This window comes from Aplidium turbinatum, chromosome 7, assembly GCF_918807975.1.
Source record: "Aplidium turbinatum chromosome 7, kaAplTurb1.1, whole genome shotgun sequence".
Lineage (NCBI taxonomy): Eukaryota > Metazoa > Chordata > Ascidiacea > Aplousobranchia > Polyclinidae > Aplidium > Aplidium turbinatum.
In genome coordinates this window covers 30,628,341-30,643,894 of record NC_137478.1, presented here as the reverse complement: position 1 = coordinate 30,643,894, position 15,554 = coordinate 30,628,341, and the positions used below count along the sequence as shown (strand labels likewise).

Below are 15,554 nucleotides of genomic sequence, written 5' to 3'. Positions count from 1 at the left end.
GCAGTTTCGTATATTTGTAGCCTAGAGGGCCTGAACCCATGACGCAGGCGCGCTTACCGAAATTGACAGTGAAGTTTTGATTGTCGAAGTGTTGTCAGTGAATGATTCAATTCGCTAGGTGCCGCTAAATGGAGAGCAGTCTTTGAAATACACCGCTGAAGCACACTCTGAGAGTCGAACCAGCAGCGCTTGATCTTTCTTCATGCTGAAATTCAGAAGCTTAAGAAAGTGAACTGTGACCGTGACCTCTTTGCCTTTCATTTTGGTCTAAAAGCCATAAATGTAAATTTTGTGTTGTCAACTCATAAGCTACAACGTTATAGCGTAAACAAAGACAGTAGGCTAAGCCTAACCTATTTTCAGGTTGAAAGGGCAGTATAAAATAACTTAGATCAACTGGTTAGGCTACCATTTCCAATCATCACAGCAAAAGCAACAGACCGAAGGCCAAAACATAACACGGGAGGACAAACCGAGAGCTTCATTCTATCAGAGCAGCCTTGAAAAAAATTACCTTTCAACATGATATTGAGTTGGTGTAACATGGATGAGTAGTCATCTAGCGGTCTAGCCTACTTGTGAGATATCGTGTGCCTTTGGCAATTTTCCTCGTTGAAAAAAGATAATTCTTTTGAACGCTGTGTCATTTTACCGTTATGTTGTAGCAATGTTGATGTTGTGTAAGGCATAGGCCTAACAAAATACACCAATGAATAGGTAAAGGTGAGTCCCATACTTGATCCAAGCATCGGGGGATGAGAAGATAAAGTTCTCATTATACTAAGCCATCGGCACTAATGAGAGTAACCAAGTAGCGAACTTAAAACACTGAGTTTTGCACAGTGACCTGTTAGAAGGTGTTTCTGTATCAAAAATAACACTAGGGAACGTTCAAATATTACGTAACTCCTTCGAGGGGGAGGGGGGGTTTATGCAAAACGTTACGTTAGCGTCACATCGGGGGTTCAAGCAAAACGTTACGTAACGCTTTCGAGTACGGAATGGTAGTGTTTTGTGCTGAATTCGTAGTGAAAAAGCGTTACATGGGGGAGGGTGGGGTTGAAAAAAACGTTACGTTGGCGTTACATGGGGGAGGGGGGGGTCAAAAATTCGGAAAAAAAGCGTTACATAATATTTGAACGTTCCCCTACGCACCCAACTGCTACACAAATTCCTGGCTGCATCGTTGTCTCAGTCTCACGTTGCCCGTAATTCAGCACGTCAGCTCAGACAGATTTATTTGAAAGCACCAGAAAAAATCAACAATAAATTATTTTAAAAATTAATCAAAGGAAATTAAAAATAGACACCAGTAGGCTACATTATGTAGTGAACGTTTTGCAAAACACGAAAAAGTTAATAATTAATACTAAAAAGTTTGGGTGTTTATCAGGACAATTATCGTTTCTAGCACTAGTTGCAACGTTCATCTGATGAAATTCATCAGTGCAACTAGTGCTAAAAGTTAATAATGTTGACTGCATCTCCTTTCAATAAGTGCGTAGATGTGTGTTGTAACCTAATAACATGAGATAGGCGACACAATTTTATGCGTTACAAAGAATATCAGTTATGCTTGAAGAAATTAAGTTCAGAGCATCAAAAAATCTCAAACAATTTTCGCGTAACAATTGCAAACATGTTAATATATGAAAAGGTTACGTCATAATAGCACAATTGACGTCAGTAAACAGTAAACATGATCTCATAGTGAAGAAGCATTCATACAAGAATAACAAAACGAGCAATTGGACTAGACGATAATAATTCGATAACTTTGCAACAAGAAATAATCTACAGTAGATTCCAATCTTCTTTGATCATATCCGAAGCTTTCTCACCAATCATGTAGCAAGGTGCTTGCAAGTTCCCTGACGTCACATCCGGCATGACCGAGGCGTCAGCGACCCGTAAACTTTTCACTTTGTAGACTCTGAAAGAAAAAATGATTTCGGGTGAAGGCGACATTTCTTAATCGCACTACAATGTTTAACTAACTACACTTTGAGATGCGATGTGGTAGTAGTCCAGTTTTAATCCGGCGATGTCCCCGTTACCGAGGGTGGCCGGATTCACCTCCAAATGCCGCAATCGCCTTCACACCCTGCCTCCACATCGATCTGTCTTCATCTTTCATATGCTTTGGAGCAGATGAAAAGGTAACCGTGACCTTGAACAGTGAACACGACCAGGTACGGGCATCGAATCCATACTTACAGAAAGCTCACGTTCCAACTTCCGATCACTCTGGTTTGGCGAGTGATCTCGAGCAAGAGTGTCAATTGGGTAGTTTTGGACCAGGGATGGTTTTAGGGGCCCGTAACCTTTCCAAGGGGGCCGGGAACGTTAAGAAACCACGGGGATTACTTTGATGCTGGGTTTTTTTTTTCGGTCATTTATCGGTCATTGACCGATTTTTTAGCAAAATGTCCGAAAAAAATAGTCAATTCGGTCAAAATGTCCGAAAAAATATATAGTCAATTGACAATGAAAACTATCAATACTACAAAAAAGTGCTCAATGCTAAGCAAAAAAGCAAAGCAGAGCAAATTCAAAGTCAATTGACTATATATGACCAAAAATGACTGAAATAAATAAAAAATGCATTTTTTTCAAGTCATTTCGGACAAATGGCCGAAAAGTCTCAGCGAAATAAAAAACTCAGCTTTGAAGTGTCTTGATCTTGGGCCCAAGAAACTTATTGGTACCGGGCCAAAATTATCCTTTCAACGGCCCTGAATATGACATTGGCGTTTGGTGGTTTCAATTTTAATGTATGAAAGCAACTTCCAATAAATGATTTAAAGCGAGACGCAGACTGTTCTGAGACAAACCTCAATCTTTGATCAGCCACCGCCATTTTATAGTCCTTCCTTCCCATCTTGGCGATACAGCAGGGATGGTTTGACGTCATAAACAACACGGCGAGTAGCACAATAGCAAACAATTGAACAAACCTCAGTCTCTCATCAGCCACCGCCATTTCATCACCCTTCCTCCCCATCTTCGCAGTACAGCAGGGATGGTATTCAGTGAAGAGATGCTTTCTCGCATAGCATTCGTAATACTCGTCGCTCCTGGCACAACAAAATATGTTTTCTGACAAAATACAGTATATCGCAGCAATAGGCTACATTGTCACAGTTGAAGCCTGTTGGTTGAACACTTCGACAAATGTCCAAATATGAGACTTTAAAAGTTGCTGCTGGTTACTGAAATGTTGTTGTGGCTGCAACCAAATGCTTCAGAGCATTGATAATCGCATGGTCTTTTCGCAAACTTCGTGTTGAACAGTGAATACGTTCTTTTAAAAACTACCAGGAAATAAAATATAGACTTTATTTAAAACGTCAAAAAAGCAGAAGAAAAACCGTGAAAAATACTTTTGCTATTGGTGCGGAAGTAGTGGCCTTGACAAAAATAATTACCTTGGTTCTTCTTTCGCTTCGCATAGTGCAGATGCAAAAAACATTTTCATTCCACGAGATTTAAAGGTTGGAGTTTGTTCCATTTTCTCCAGAAACCGGAGCCCTTAAAATCATTCACAAAAATACAAAATGAATAGACAGAAAGTTAACTGCAGTGCACAACTGCACATGTTTAATGTAGCCAAGTCAAATTGTAAACATCTTATCTTGAATTTATATGTAGCCTATATAAGTATATGGTTAGTTACTATTTTCCTAACAACCTTGAAAGCCTGCTACACACTTATTGGGATCTTCAGAAGGTTCTGAAAACGATCTTCTAAAGATCTCAATGAGGGTGTAATTTGATATAAGTCGTTCTGCTTGGCCTTCCAGCTTGGCGTTGGCCATTTTGTTGCTGTTCGATAATATTTATTGTTTTATTGGTATGTTTGTGGATGAACACAGAGCTTTAACTTTCTAGACTTAATTTCTTACCTTTAACTAAATCATCCACATCTTCTTGATCGGACAAGTATTGCATATCAATGACAGGATGGTCCATGCAATTGCTTGATTTTAGACGGATCGCCCCTTTGTCTTTGGGGTGGGTGGTTGACACAACGACGTTGAAGTCAAAGACACTGTCCTCGCCAATTGATCTAGCGTGCTCTGCACAAGCGTCCATGTGCTGAAATATAAACAAGCTGTTGAGATCCCAAAGCGCCAACGGGTTTCAAATACATTTAAACTTCAAGCCAATGGTTCTTGCATAAGCAGAGCCATTAACTCAGTCAAAGCAAATCAAGCCAAAAAAGGATGAAGATGAAATCAAGATTATAACAAACATAAAACACTGCTATCATCATCATGTTCCTTCCTCGTATTGAGAGTTAGAAGCAACGTGGCATTGTTAACAATCATAGGCACTGAGCAATGGAATAGATTTAAGTAATAATGTACTCAGATTCGGTTAATAATGTAATCAGGCTGCATTGACACTGCATATTATGCTTTGTAAAGCGCTGAGGAGAAACGCATTCTGTGATGGATGCTGTATCCATCGCTATATAAAAACAAGCATTACACTGGTCAACAACAAAAAAAAATTTTTTGTCTTGCATGGGCTTTGAGAACTGATTTAGGGTAACTTTGGGGTGCTGAATCCGAATCTGACCTCAGATTTATCCTATCACGTCAGGTTTGTGAGATATGATAACAGCAAATTGCTACTTTTGTCAAAAGTGGAAGATTTGGCGTTGCGTTTGCCACCCACATATGCAGTGCTATAACGAAAGGTCAGTGTTAGACAGGCCAAAACAGCTTAAATAAGGTTACTGAACAAGCATTGCCATAGGCCTGTTTAAATCTTTGTGGTTTCATGCAAAACATTGACGGGGGTGGGGGTCAGTTATACTTTTAGCCTCCCTTTTAGCTTGTTACTACCGCATGGTTAATAATGTTGCTTAGAAAACAAATTGGTATCAAAATTATAGTTGGTGGGTGTATTTCAGCTACTTATGTACTACATGGCCTGGATTTCTGGATATTGTCAAAAGTGGAAGATTTGACGTTGCGTTTATTGCACATACACATTGTGCTATATTAAGTAACAATTTGCTGTTATCACATCTCACAAACCTGACGTGATAGGACAAATCTGAGGTCAGATTCGGATTCAGCACCCCAAAATTACTCTAAATCCATTGAAAAACTCCATGCAAGAAAAGTTGTGTTGACCAGTGTTATTATTATTATAAATATTCAGCTAAGTCTAACGTCTTCGAAGCAAGGCAATTAAAATAATTATAGGCATCTGTTTTGGAATCTTACATCTTCTCTTGTGTTCATGATTTCCATAGCCTGGTATGCTCCGTTACGATCATCAACGCCCATTTGCAAGGATTGGAACAAAAGAAATACATCGGGGGCTTTTGATCTGAAACGGAAAATCTCAACTCGTTTCAATTGAGCAAATGTAGCTTCAAATTAAACTCCAGCCAAACTAATAACAAATGCTCTATGCGTATTTAATATAATGTGCGACGGATACACGACATCCTGTCGCTGCCGACCTGTCGCTGGACAACTGACCACGGCCGATCTCTCGCCTTACATCTCACCACTAGGCGACTTGACGCGAATTCGTTCACAATTAATTAATTCACAAATTTCCCTTATAACTCTTCTGTGGTCTACACAAAATTGCGCGATTTAAGTTTCCGTCAATGGTTAATGGTTATATTCGAATTTTTTCTAATAAAACTAGCCTGAGCAACTAACACTAATGCTAATGTACGTTTAACATGCCATATTTGCCCGATTGTAAACCGTGCCTTATGAACTTTGTATTTCTCATCATTTGTGTGTTTGGATTCGGCGGCTTGCATTTTTGATCAAAATTAAGTATTTTTCATCAATAGTAAAATATTAAAAACATCAGCAATCAACCGGTATTGGAGTTAGAAGTTTAAAGATTACTCTGTTGCTGTTTTCTAAAATAAATCAACAGATGTCCAAGGTTCGAGTTAAACCAGCTATGAGCATACAATGATGAGGAAGCGTTCATCGGATTAGTAAGGAATTCCCGTCAAGTCGTCTGGTTGCGAGATGTACCCAGTGATGAGATGTTCTAGCGACAGATCGGCCGTGATCAGTTGTCCAGCGACAGGCCGGCCTCGACAGGAGGGTCTGCTACTATTCGGTGAGTGCGATTCGGTGAGTTCCTAACTCCTAACCCCTAACCCTAAAACGGCAATGATAATTAGGCTACGGTACCCGATAATTAAAAAAAAAAATTCAAAAAATCACCGAATGGGGAATCGGACTCACCGAATTGGACTCACCGAATCGGACTCACCGAAACGGGCCATTCCGCGACAGGACGCCTGTTACCATACGTACGACATATCAACCTTTTAACTCCAGACAACCTTATACGATGCTAATGTATAGAAGGTGCAGGAAAAGTTCAACAACTTTGTTGGACTAAACGTCACTCACTCTTTGTCCTTATCCTCGCCCAACTTCAAGTAGGCGATTGAGTCTATTGTTGGACTGCCTAAGTCACCACTTCCATCGGACAAGTATGAGAGGATGTTGGATAGAGAGAGCTAAAAAAATACAGTAGTTGATTGACATGAAGCAAAAAGGTACATCACACACGGTAAGGCATCGCAACGCTGTTGAAACGTCACACTGCAGAGAAAATGAGTTAAATTCAAAAGAACCAACTAATTTAGAAGGTCGGCCTTCCTCCCGAACAGCTGGCTGTGTTTAGCTGATAAACTAGGTTGTCTCTACGCAGGTTTGCTGGGACGACAATGGACAATACAGGTGTGAAGTCAGTAAAAACGAAGGCCAGAGATACGGTTACTATCAAAACAAAATAGAAAGCCAATCATCGTGGCCACTTCCTGCTGTGTCAACAAGTGTGTGCCGCGTTGTAGCTCGTATAAGTAAAAACCCTGAAGTTTTAGGTGAGCATCAAACCATCAGCCTATCGATCGTCGTTCACATGAACAGGCTGACCACGCAACCATACAGCCAACAAATATTCAACTAGAGTTTCAAGTTTCATGGCCAGTAAAATTAGGGTACAACTTGAAGAAGAAGATGCTATTACTATAACGAAATCGATTTTTACTAAATTACATTAACAGGTTTAGATTATATATTGTGTAAATGCCAGAATTTGATGATGCAAAATAGCAGTACCAACTTACAAGATTATCAGAAGTTATTACGCGACCTTCAATATTTTCCTTGCTCTGAAAGGCAATCGCAAGCATCACGTGATCTTGTAGGTTCGACCCAACACCTGGAAGATCAGCTACCACGGGAATCTACAAGTAAGGTTACTGAGCTACAATATGAACAGTGTTATACAGCATGCGGTTGTGCATACAGCTTGAATCTGCCATGAATTCTAGAAAAATAAACATCAAAAAAAATTTCCGATTTGCTAATTTATTGCATCAAAATATGACGCAAACCGGACATATATACATTGGTATTTCACAGTGTAGATTCTAACGATCTGTTTTTTCGTCATAGCACATGACTAGGGAACTGTGTTCCGAAAGCTAGTGTAATTCGATATTGCCACAACGAACTCGCAGCATCAGGCTAAAACAGATCGTTAGAATCTACACTGTGAAGTAAGCAACGATCATGCTGCTAAAGCGAAACTCAATCAATTGCATACATTGGTATGTCAACCAGACATTTGTGAACAAGGGCCGGGGAGCACTTAAACCCAAACTTAACAACCAAAAGTGCAATTAAAGAGCACATCGCCTCTTGTGAAACGTGCACTGACAATGTCTCGATCGACCAACATCTCTCGAGGAAGATATGATTTTCAGACTAAGATCATGGAAGCCTTAAGAATCGAACGGAACAATCCAGCTCTCAACAGGTAGTCATTCGCCTATGGCTCATCGTTCCTTTTGTGTGTGTTCTAATTGTTTGTCAAATGCCTGTAGCTGTAGTTTACATCTCATGTGATCTGTTTTCCACCGTATAATTTACTCGTAATCATCTTGTATCATTTGTTCAGTTTGTGCTTTTCAGTCCGGAGTGTCGTTACAGGTATAGTGCAAAGTCAAATTTATCTTACAAACTTTCATTTTATGTATATATATTGCAGATTTAATTCCTGATGAGGACACACGTACGTGTCGAAAACGTTTGAGTCATTATGTGATATATTTGTTTTGTGTGTAATACATTATGTTAAACCAGCTAAGGTTACTTTGTTTTGCTTGTCTATGGTTCAAATATCTTCTTTAGCAGAATTCGCAGCAACTACACAGCAGGGTAGTTGACTATGAGAATCTGAAATTGAAGACCACTGTGCCACATAATGCTTATGCTGCGGGAACATAATGCCTTTGATCGAATGAAGTGTATAAAATATAACAAATTGTTGAATGTGCCAGAGTTTGCTCATCGAGGAGGTTTTAAAGTAGTTAACGATTAACAAAGTCTATGCATTTATTTGCTGAATATTGAACTAAAGAGCTAGATTATGCCAACAATCCAACAAGTTCAACATCGATATAAATTACACATACTAAGTGTACATTGAAATAATCTCATGGAAGCACGTTATTCTAATTCATTTCACTAATATTACTACCAAAATAAACAAAAATTGGAAAATGCAACTAATCAATTTTGTATGACGAGTACAATAATCGCATACGGCACTGCCTTCTTATTGAATTAGAAGATTATTATATACTGCCAAAAATCGCCAGTCTAAAATGGACTAACATTTTGCTTTGAAAGGGCAATAAGAAGACAAAGTATGTTTCATGGTAAAATTGGTGATACTTAATCTACACCTTGTTGTCCTTGAGATGATCTTGAGGTCCGATCCCAGATAACATGAGAAGATGAGGAGTTCCAACAGCCCCGCCGCTTATTATCACTTCTTTGCTCGCTTTAACTTTGTATGTTTTACCTTCTCGAACAAATTCGACGCCTTCAGCTTGTGGGAAGTCGCCAGTGCTGGTTTTGAACAAAACTCGAGTGACGTGAGCGTTTGTTATGACGTGGAGGTTCTTTCTGGGGAAATGACATGAAAAATGATACACCAATCAGACCAGTGTTTACAGGTGCACTCAAATAAATCGGTGATCAAAATAATGCAGATCAAGCAAGACTGGTTCAACCTTTGCTCTGGAAAAGTGGCTCCAACTTTTTTAACTTCGGTTTATTTATCAAGAACCCGACTGATTCTAACTGAAGCGACACAGAACAAAAACAACCTAAAAATTTTGCAAACTTTGTCTACAAAGAGGCCAAGGATGGCCGAGGTGACAATAACACAGATATACGTCACCTCAAAGGTAGTTAAAGTGTTTAAAATGCAATTAAATCAGCTCAACGCTTGCAATGGCTTTGGGGTGTGCTGTAAACAGTGTAAAGCAACATCCTTCGAAGATATTTCTCCAATCTTTATTTAGTGGCACCTATTAGCTGAAATAAGTCACTTTACTCAAATTATAGGCAACAACACTTGTGCCACTGGTTCAATGTCTCTTTTCTACAAGTATTCGAAAGTTTCAAGAAAAACTGAAAGGATTTTGAAGTCTGAAGGCATTTGCCCAATGAAAGAAAACACAACATATTTCTTCAATCTCACAATACTTCTTCGGCTGAACTTCTTCTTAAGGCTACTAAAGAGAAGGCAGTCTTTGCTTTCATCAGCCCAATACCTGCCGTTATGTTGATTAATTTTGCTGACCAAATACCTTTGATTTGCAAATGGATACAGGAAAGCAGTAGCCGCAGTCTCTCGCTTTCCATCCACTATTGTGCTCTGAACACGAGAAAACCCTTCATCTTCAATTCCATTGTAATCAATGCTCTTGTATCCTGTTAAAGTTACAATTCAAAAATTAGATTAAATTAAAAACTCAAGCATAACAGACCAACTGGTCTAAAATCTAGATAAAAATTGATTAATGGAAGTTGAAACATTTATCAAAATAATAAGCTAATATTCATTTTTAGCAACATTTAAGCTAATAAAGTGATGGGATTGGGAAGCATTGTGCACCAGCGGGAGACTCAATGAAATACAATCACCACAATCAACAAGGGGATGCTGAGTGGAGAAGATCCAACCAATAAGAAAGTGATCTTAGCTCAAATGGCTTGACAAGATCAAGCTATTGCTTTGGCTCCCGCATGTGCACTTGAACAACGCATTTCTGCTCTCCCTTCAGCAGCAACTAGTAGATAAAATAATTTCCTGGCAACAACACAAAGAAACTTCACTCTGTCAATCTCGGCAACCAGCCCTGCGTCAGTGGTTCAAAGCCTTTGCAAGTATGTGAAACTGCAAGGAATAACTTATCAGAGGCTTTGTTAGTTTGAGGATAAAGATTCAAAACCAACCAAACAACCATACACCTACCCTATCTTACAGTATGGTATATAACTCTATGCTATTTCATATAAAAGAGAAATAACGCACAAATGAATGCTTTAAGTCATAACCTAAATCGTTTCCAGCTTCCACAAACCAATCTGCAGCTTCATGTTCTCTACGGACACCAACATTCAAGTATCCATCAAAACCATGATACTTTGAATTCTCAAATTCTTTGTCATTCATCCTTTCACTTTTCTTAAAATATGGAAGAACATCTTCATAGCTCCATCCGTTCAACCCTAGTTTGCTCCAAGAATCATAATCCTTAGGACTTCCTCTTGTGTACACCATGTAGTTTATAGCACTTGAGCCACCAAGGATTTTTCCTCTGGGCCAAGAGCTTCTCTGAAAAAATACGAAAAAGAGAAACTACAAAGCCTTGTATAAACAAAAATTGAATAGCCTACAAAATTTCAGAGATGTACGTATATGCCGCAAATTCTACGCCGTAGACTGTTTGTTTACGCTAACGCTTGCGGCCACATTTTTTTGGATAGTGGTCGCTTGAGGCTACGCCGTAAAGTTTTCGCGGTTTTTTAGCGCATAGCGTCAACGCATACTTTTTAATGTCTTAGCTGTTGTTTGCATTTTTTTTTATCAAACTTTCCAAATTTTGAATAAGTTGAAAGAATATTTTCAATGGGCAAAGACATATTGAAACCTAAACGCAGCAAAATGTCAGATGAACACTTTCAGATGCTTGTGTTTCTTCGTGGAAATTCAAAATAAAACTTGTTTGTTTCGAGTGGTTTATACCGTGTGAATGTTTGGCACCTAGCAAACAAAATGAGTTTACGCTAGTGTATGCGCTGACGCCGCCAACTTTTTTTACAAGTTACGTTGACGCATACGACGTATGGTTTTTCGAACGTTTGCGTTTCCGCTGATGGCGTCAATATTCTTTGTATGCGCGTACATCACTGCAAAATTTACATTTCATATTTGCTTACCCTATCATTCAGGTGATCGCTTGAATATTTTTGTGGCTCAGTAAGGTATTTCCAATCGTATTGAGATCTTTGAAGCAATGTCATTAACACAGGAGTGCTCACAATCGGATTAAGAGGAGCTTCCCCTCCTGCTTCCACAAGAAGAACTCTGAAGTATATTTGAAACTAATTGATTTTTATTAAACTTCTCAGTTGTTCTGTATATTATATACTGTAAAATATGGTTAAACAAAATGTGTCCTAACATAACAAAAAAGTAAACAAATTAGTTAAGGTACCAGTACTTTGGGGCAAATCTATGTTTCTCTTGAGCTCAAAAATAACTAACAAAACGTTTTGTTGCTTAGTTGGTTGAGCATAGTTCAAAATATAACATCTTTTATCAGGTTTCCCAGCTTTCATAACTGCAAAAGTACTTGACATGGTTACAACTAAAGAAAATATTGAATGAATTACAGCTGGACTAATTGAATTACATCAAGACCAAGCCAAATTGGTCAGATTAAGCAGGTGGTCTAATTAAGAGAATTTATTTTTTAATAACATTTTTCATAGTTGATACCCTGCCATGTTATCTACCTTCCTACCTAGCATTTTCAAAAAGTAGTTGTCATTATGTTAGGAGTTTTAATTTTTTCATGAAGTGTCCTATCTACATTATTTTTGTAGCCACTTTTATTAAAGGGCTAAAAGCATTCATTCTGCTGCACAGTACAGCACTCGGTGTTGCATCATAGTTATTGTTAATCAGATGAAAATTGAACTTATAATGTAATAGGCATATTTTTACTATTGTCTTCACTCCAAAATTGTATTTTGAGCACGTAACATGATATCTACAGCTACTATTGCAACAGCTTTTCACAAAACACATGTAAAAAAAAACAAAAAACATTAACTTTAACATATCCGTTTAAGTGAAATGATAAGAAGCGAGGAAATTGCACAGAAAATTGAATTTGGGACAACAAAAAATGGTCTGAATAAGCAGGGTAGACTGTTATAACAATCAAAGAAAAAAGCAGATTGCTGGAAAAATCAGCAATGTCTACAGATGAATGGACAATTGTACAGTAGTACACCATATATACAACAGACATGCAAAACATATAGTCAAACTGGCAAATGCGCGGTCGGACAGTTTTTACGATAATGCGCGGTCCATCAAATTAAAGTATCAAAACAAGTATTAACCGGCGATTCAATACGATAATATCAAAACTCCATCTTCACACTCTGACTACAAAAAATCATTATGCCTATATCACGTCAAACTTAGGAATAATCAAGCATTGATTTCAACCACCTATTTTTTGCGCAAAATCAACTTTACGACCGGTTTTGCGAACTTTGATTTGCCGCTTTGCAAGGCAACGTGACAGAGTTACTTTGCGCTTTAGTCCAACGTAGAGTGGTTTCACTTCAACCTGAATGAAAAAATTTCTACTTTCTGGCTTTCTTTCCCAATTAAAATCATTAATCAGCGTATTCAAAAAGGTTTTCGAGAATTTCGTTATTGCGCGGTGATGCTCATTTTTATGGTAAACAACTTTACCTCGGTTCCTACTTTTTTCTCTTCTCCGTTATTCTCTTTTAAATACCGGCGCGCGTATGTTGCTCCTCTTTCGATGAGTTGGAATTACGTAATTCATTATGACGCAACCGAAGGAAATAACAAAAAAGTAAATCAAAATTACTCATCAAAATTATTTTCTTAAGATCGTTCTCACCTTTTAAAAAGAAAATCACAACCTCTTCTTTTATAAATTTAGTGTTTTCGCCCATTTAACCTCAGACAGCAAAATCCGTCATTTTTACTATGATTCAACGTCTGCAGACGTTGAATCAATGCAAAAATAACGGATTTTGCTGTCTGGGCTACTGAGCCATGTGATAATTGCCATGTGATTTCATTTATCACATGGCTCAGTAGCCCAGACAGCAAAATCCGTTATTTTTGCATTGATTCAACGTCTGCAGACGTTGAATCATAGTAAAAATGACGGATTTTGCTGTCTGAGGTTAAATGGGCGAAAACACTAAATTTATAAAAGAAGAGGTTGTGATTTTCTTTTTAAAAGGTGAGAACGATCTTAAGAAAATAATTTTGATGAGTAATTTTGATTTACTTTTTTGTTATTTTCTATTTTTGTTTATATTTCTGCAGCAGTTTAGCAACTAACACTCTTGACTCCATTTCGTTTTTGAAATATTCATCATGTTATTTCTTGATTTCAATGTATTTGTCCGTAGTGACTGGTAAAGTTTATCGATCATTTGTACCGTACTTTTCGGTTAATTAACTGCTATCGCAAATAAAGATTTTTATTAAAAATAAGGGTATCTGCTTGACTCGAAGACTCATGGTCTCTTCGCAGATCCCCGTTGCTGGGAATTCTTACGATTATTGCAGTATTTTTGTTTACTGTTTGTACCTATAACAAAATAATCCACTCACAACAATGAGGTAACGTTGATAAAACTTCTGTGTTAAAGAAACGTTTTTTTTTTGCGAAACTAGTAAATGAATCGTCAGGTCTAGAGTTAAAACAACCCAGCCAGGAAAAGTCGATGTTTTAACGTTGATTTAACGTCTAACGACGTTGAATCACTGTTAAAACATTTACTTGTGCAAACTGGAGAGTGTGGCAATAAGTGGCAGATTTATTTGCTGTTGTTTAAAGACGTAATTCACTAGTTTTATCATGGACCGCGCATTTGCAAATGCGCGAGCGTTAGGCCAACGCGCGACGCGCATTAATAAAAAGTGCGGGAATGCGCGAGTGATTGCGATAATTACCGTGACGCAAAACCACAAGTCGCAAGTTTGCAATTTTTTGCATGATTAAAGAGCAGTACTAGACCAACATAATTGAACAAAAACAAGACGAATTTTCCGCTTATTAAATGATGTAGAATAAAGTTTTTAAAAAACCTCCGCGCATTTGCCTGTTTGACTATACATATAATCGACCGTAAACAAACGAGACAGTTTACCAGGTCTCCAAAAAGCGCAAACTTATCCAGCACAGGCCACATCATTTCGACTTACTTAATGTTTGGTATTTCAGATAATCGATTTGCAATCACACTGCCAGCAGTTCCAGCTCCAACTGAAAATATCAGTTCAAAGAATATTTAGTGTTGAATTGATGTTATGTTAAAAAAATATCTTTGCATATTGTATATTGTGTTAGTTAGTCAGCGCAAGGTTTTATGTTTTTTGTTTGCCGTATTGCAAGGATTAAACATCAGAAAATTTCAATCCGGCTAAATGGCGACATTCCACATACTCCTATTTGGAACGTTAACCGCAACAAGGTTCCCCAGTGGTTATCACATATTAAACAAATAAAGCAAAAACTACCCAAGCTGCATGTTGCTGAATACTGATGCTTATTGGTTCAACTTTTGTCAAAACAGACAAGACACTGCCTTGACAAGACACAAATTGGCATACCAGAGTAAGAGCACGTGATTTGATGACTAAACAATTATTTATTGCACTGGACCTAGTTGACTTGTTTGCCGTTCACTGCCATCTTTGTGCAATTAAATAATGTTTGTGATAACAAAGCAGTATTTTACTAACAAAACCAAAATAATTGAACTAAAGCAGTCTCTTTTGTTACGGTAGCTGTCCGGCATATTCTATGAAGTACTGTTGATTGCAGTCTATATGCAAGTCTTTAAAAAATTATAATTACAAACATGATTTATACATGGCAAAATAAGCTTCTACCAAGTAAAATTTAAAGACCACAAGTGTGTTAACAAACAACTTTAATTACCTATGATAAAATCATACTCTTGCAATGGTTCAGATATGCTGATGGAATAATACCAGTTTAAAATGTAAGGAGAGCATACAGCAATTGCTACAACAATAAAAATTGACTTAAGCATTGCAAAGTTGACTTTATCAATGTCAGAAACCTAAAAAAAGTGTTACATATACATCATTATGTGAACGAAGAAGCTTCAAGATCAAGCGGCGCTGGTTCGACTCTCAGGGTGTGCGTTTGAGCAATGCATTTCAGAACTGCTGTCCATTCAGCGGCATCTAGTGAATGGAATAATTTCCCGGCAACAACAGTTCAACAATTGGAAAACTTTGCTTTACCAATCTCGGTAAACGGCCCTGCATCAAGAGCCTCTACAAGTATGCGAAATCGCCAGGAATAACCTTGCAGGCTTTGTCAGTCCCAGGATAAAGATTCAAAACCAAACCATGAATAGTAGCAAAAT

The 15,554-nt window shown here is 37.9% G+C and overlaps 1 protein-coding gene across 1 annotated transcript; it reads right to left on the bottom strand.

Annotated features, from left to right (window-relative positions):
• Positions 1–1,221: 1,221 nt before the first annotated feature.
• Positions 1,222–15,236, bottom strand: LOC145774112 (L-sorbose 1-dehydrogenase-like). Its single transcript, XM_082585264.1, has 13 exons — positions 15,098–15,236; positions 14,359–14,419; positions 11,307–11,454; positions 10,422–10,701; positions 9,671–9,794; positions 8,759–8,981; positions 7,133–7,252; positions 6,411–6,520; positions 5,241–5,346; positions 3,906–4,098; positions 3,429–3,531; positions 2,958–3,077; positions 1,222–1,933 (listed from the first exon to the last, which is right to left on the bottom strand). Exons 1-13 carry the CDS (start codon positions 15,210–15,212, stop codon positions 1,795–1,797), a joined length of 1,842 nt encoding a protein of 613 aa, XP_082441390.1. The 5' UTR covers positions 15,213–15,236; the 3' UTR covers positions 1,222–1,794.
• Between the last annotated feature and the right edge of the window lie 318 nt (positions 15,237–15,554).

What these genes read in the sequence shown, in the direction of transcription:
- LOC145774112 (XM_082585264.1), bottom strand. Translation starts at nt 15,212, where the DNA reads ATGCTTAAGTCAATTTTTATTGTTGTAGCAATTGCTGTATGCTCTCCT. An exon ending in GCGATCACCTGAATGATAGG is followed by an intron (nt 10,702 to 11,306) that starts GTAAGCAAATAT and finishes GTATTTTTTCAG; the next exon opens with AGAAGCTCTTGGCCCAGAGG. An exon ending in GTGGCTGATGAGAGACTGAG is followed by an intron (nt 1,934 to 2,957) that starts GTTTGTTCAATT and finishes TTTTTCTTTCAG; the next exon opens with AGTCTACAAAGTGAAAAGTT.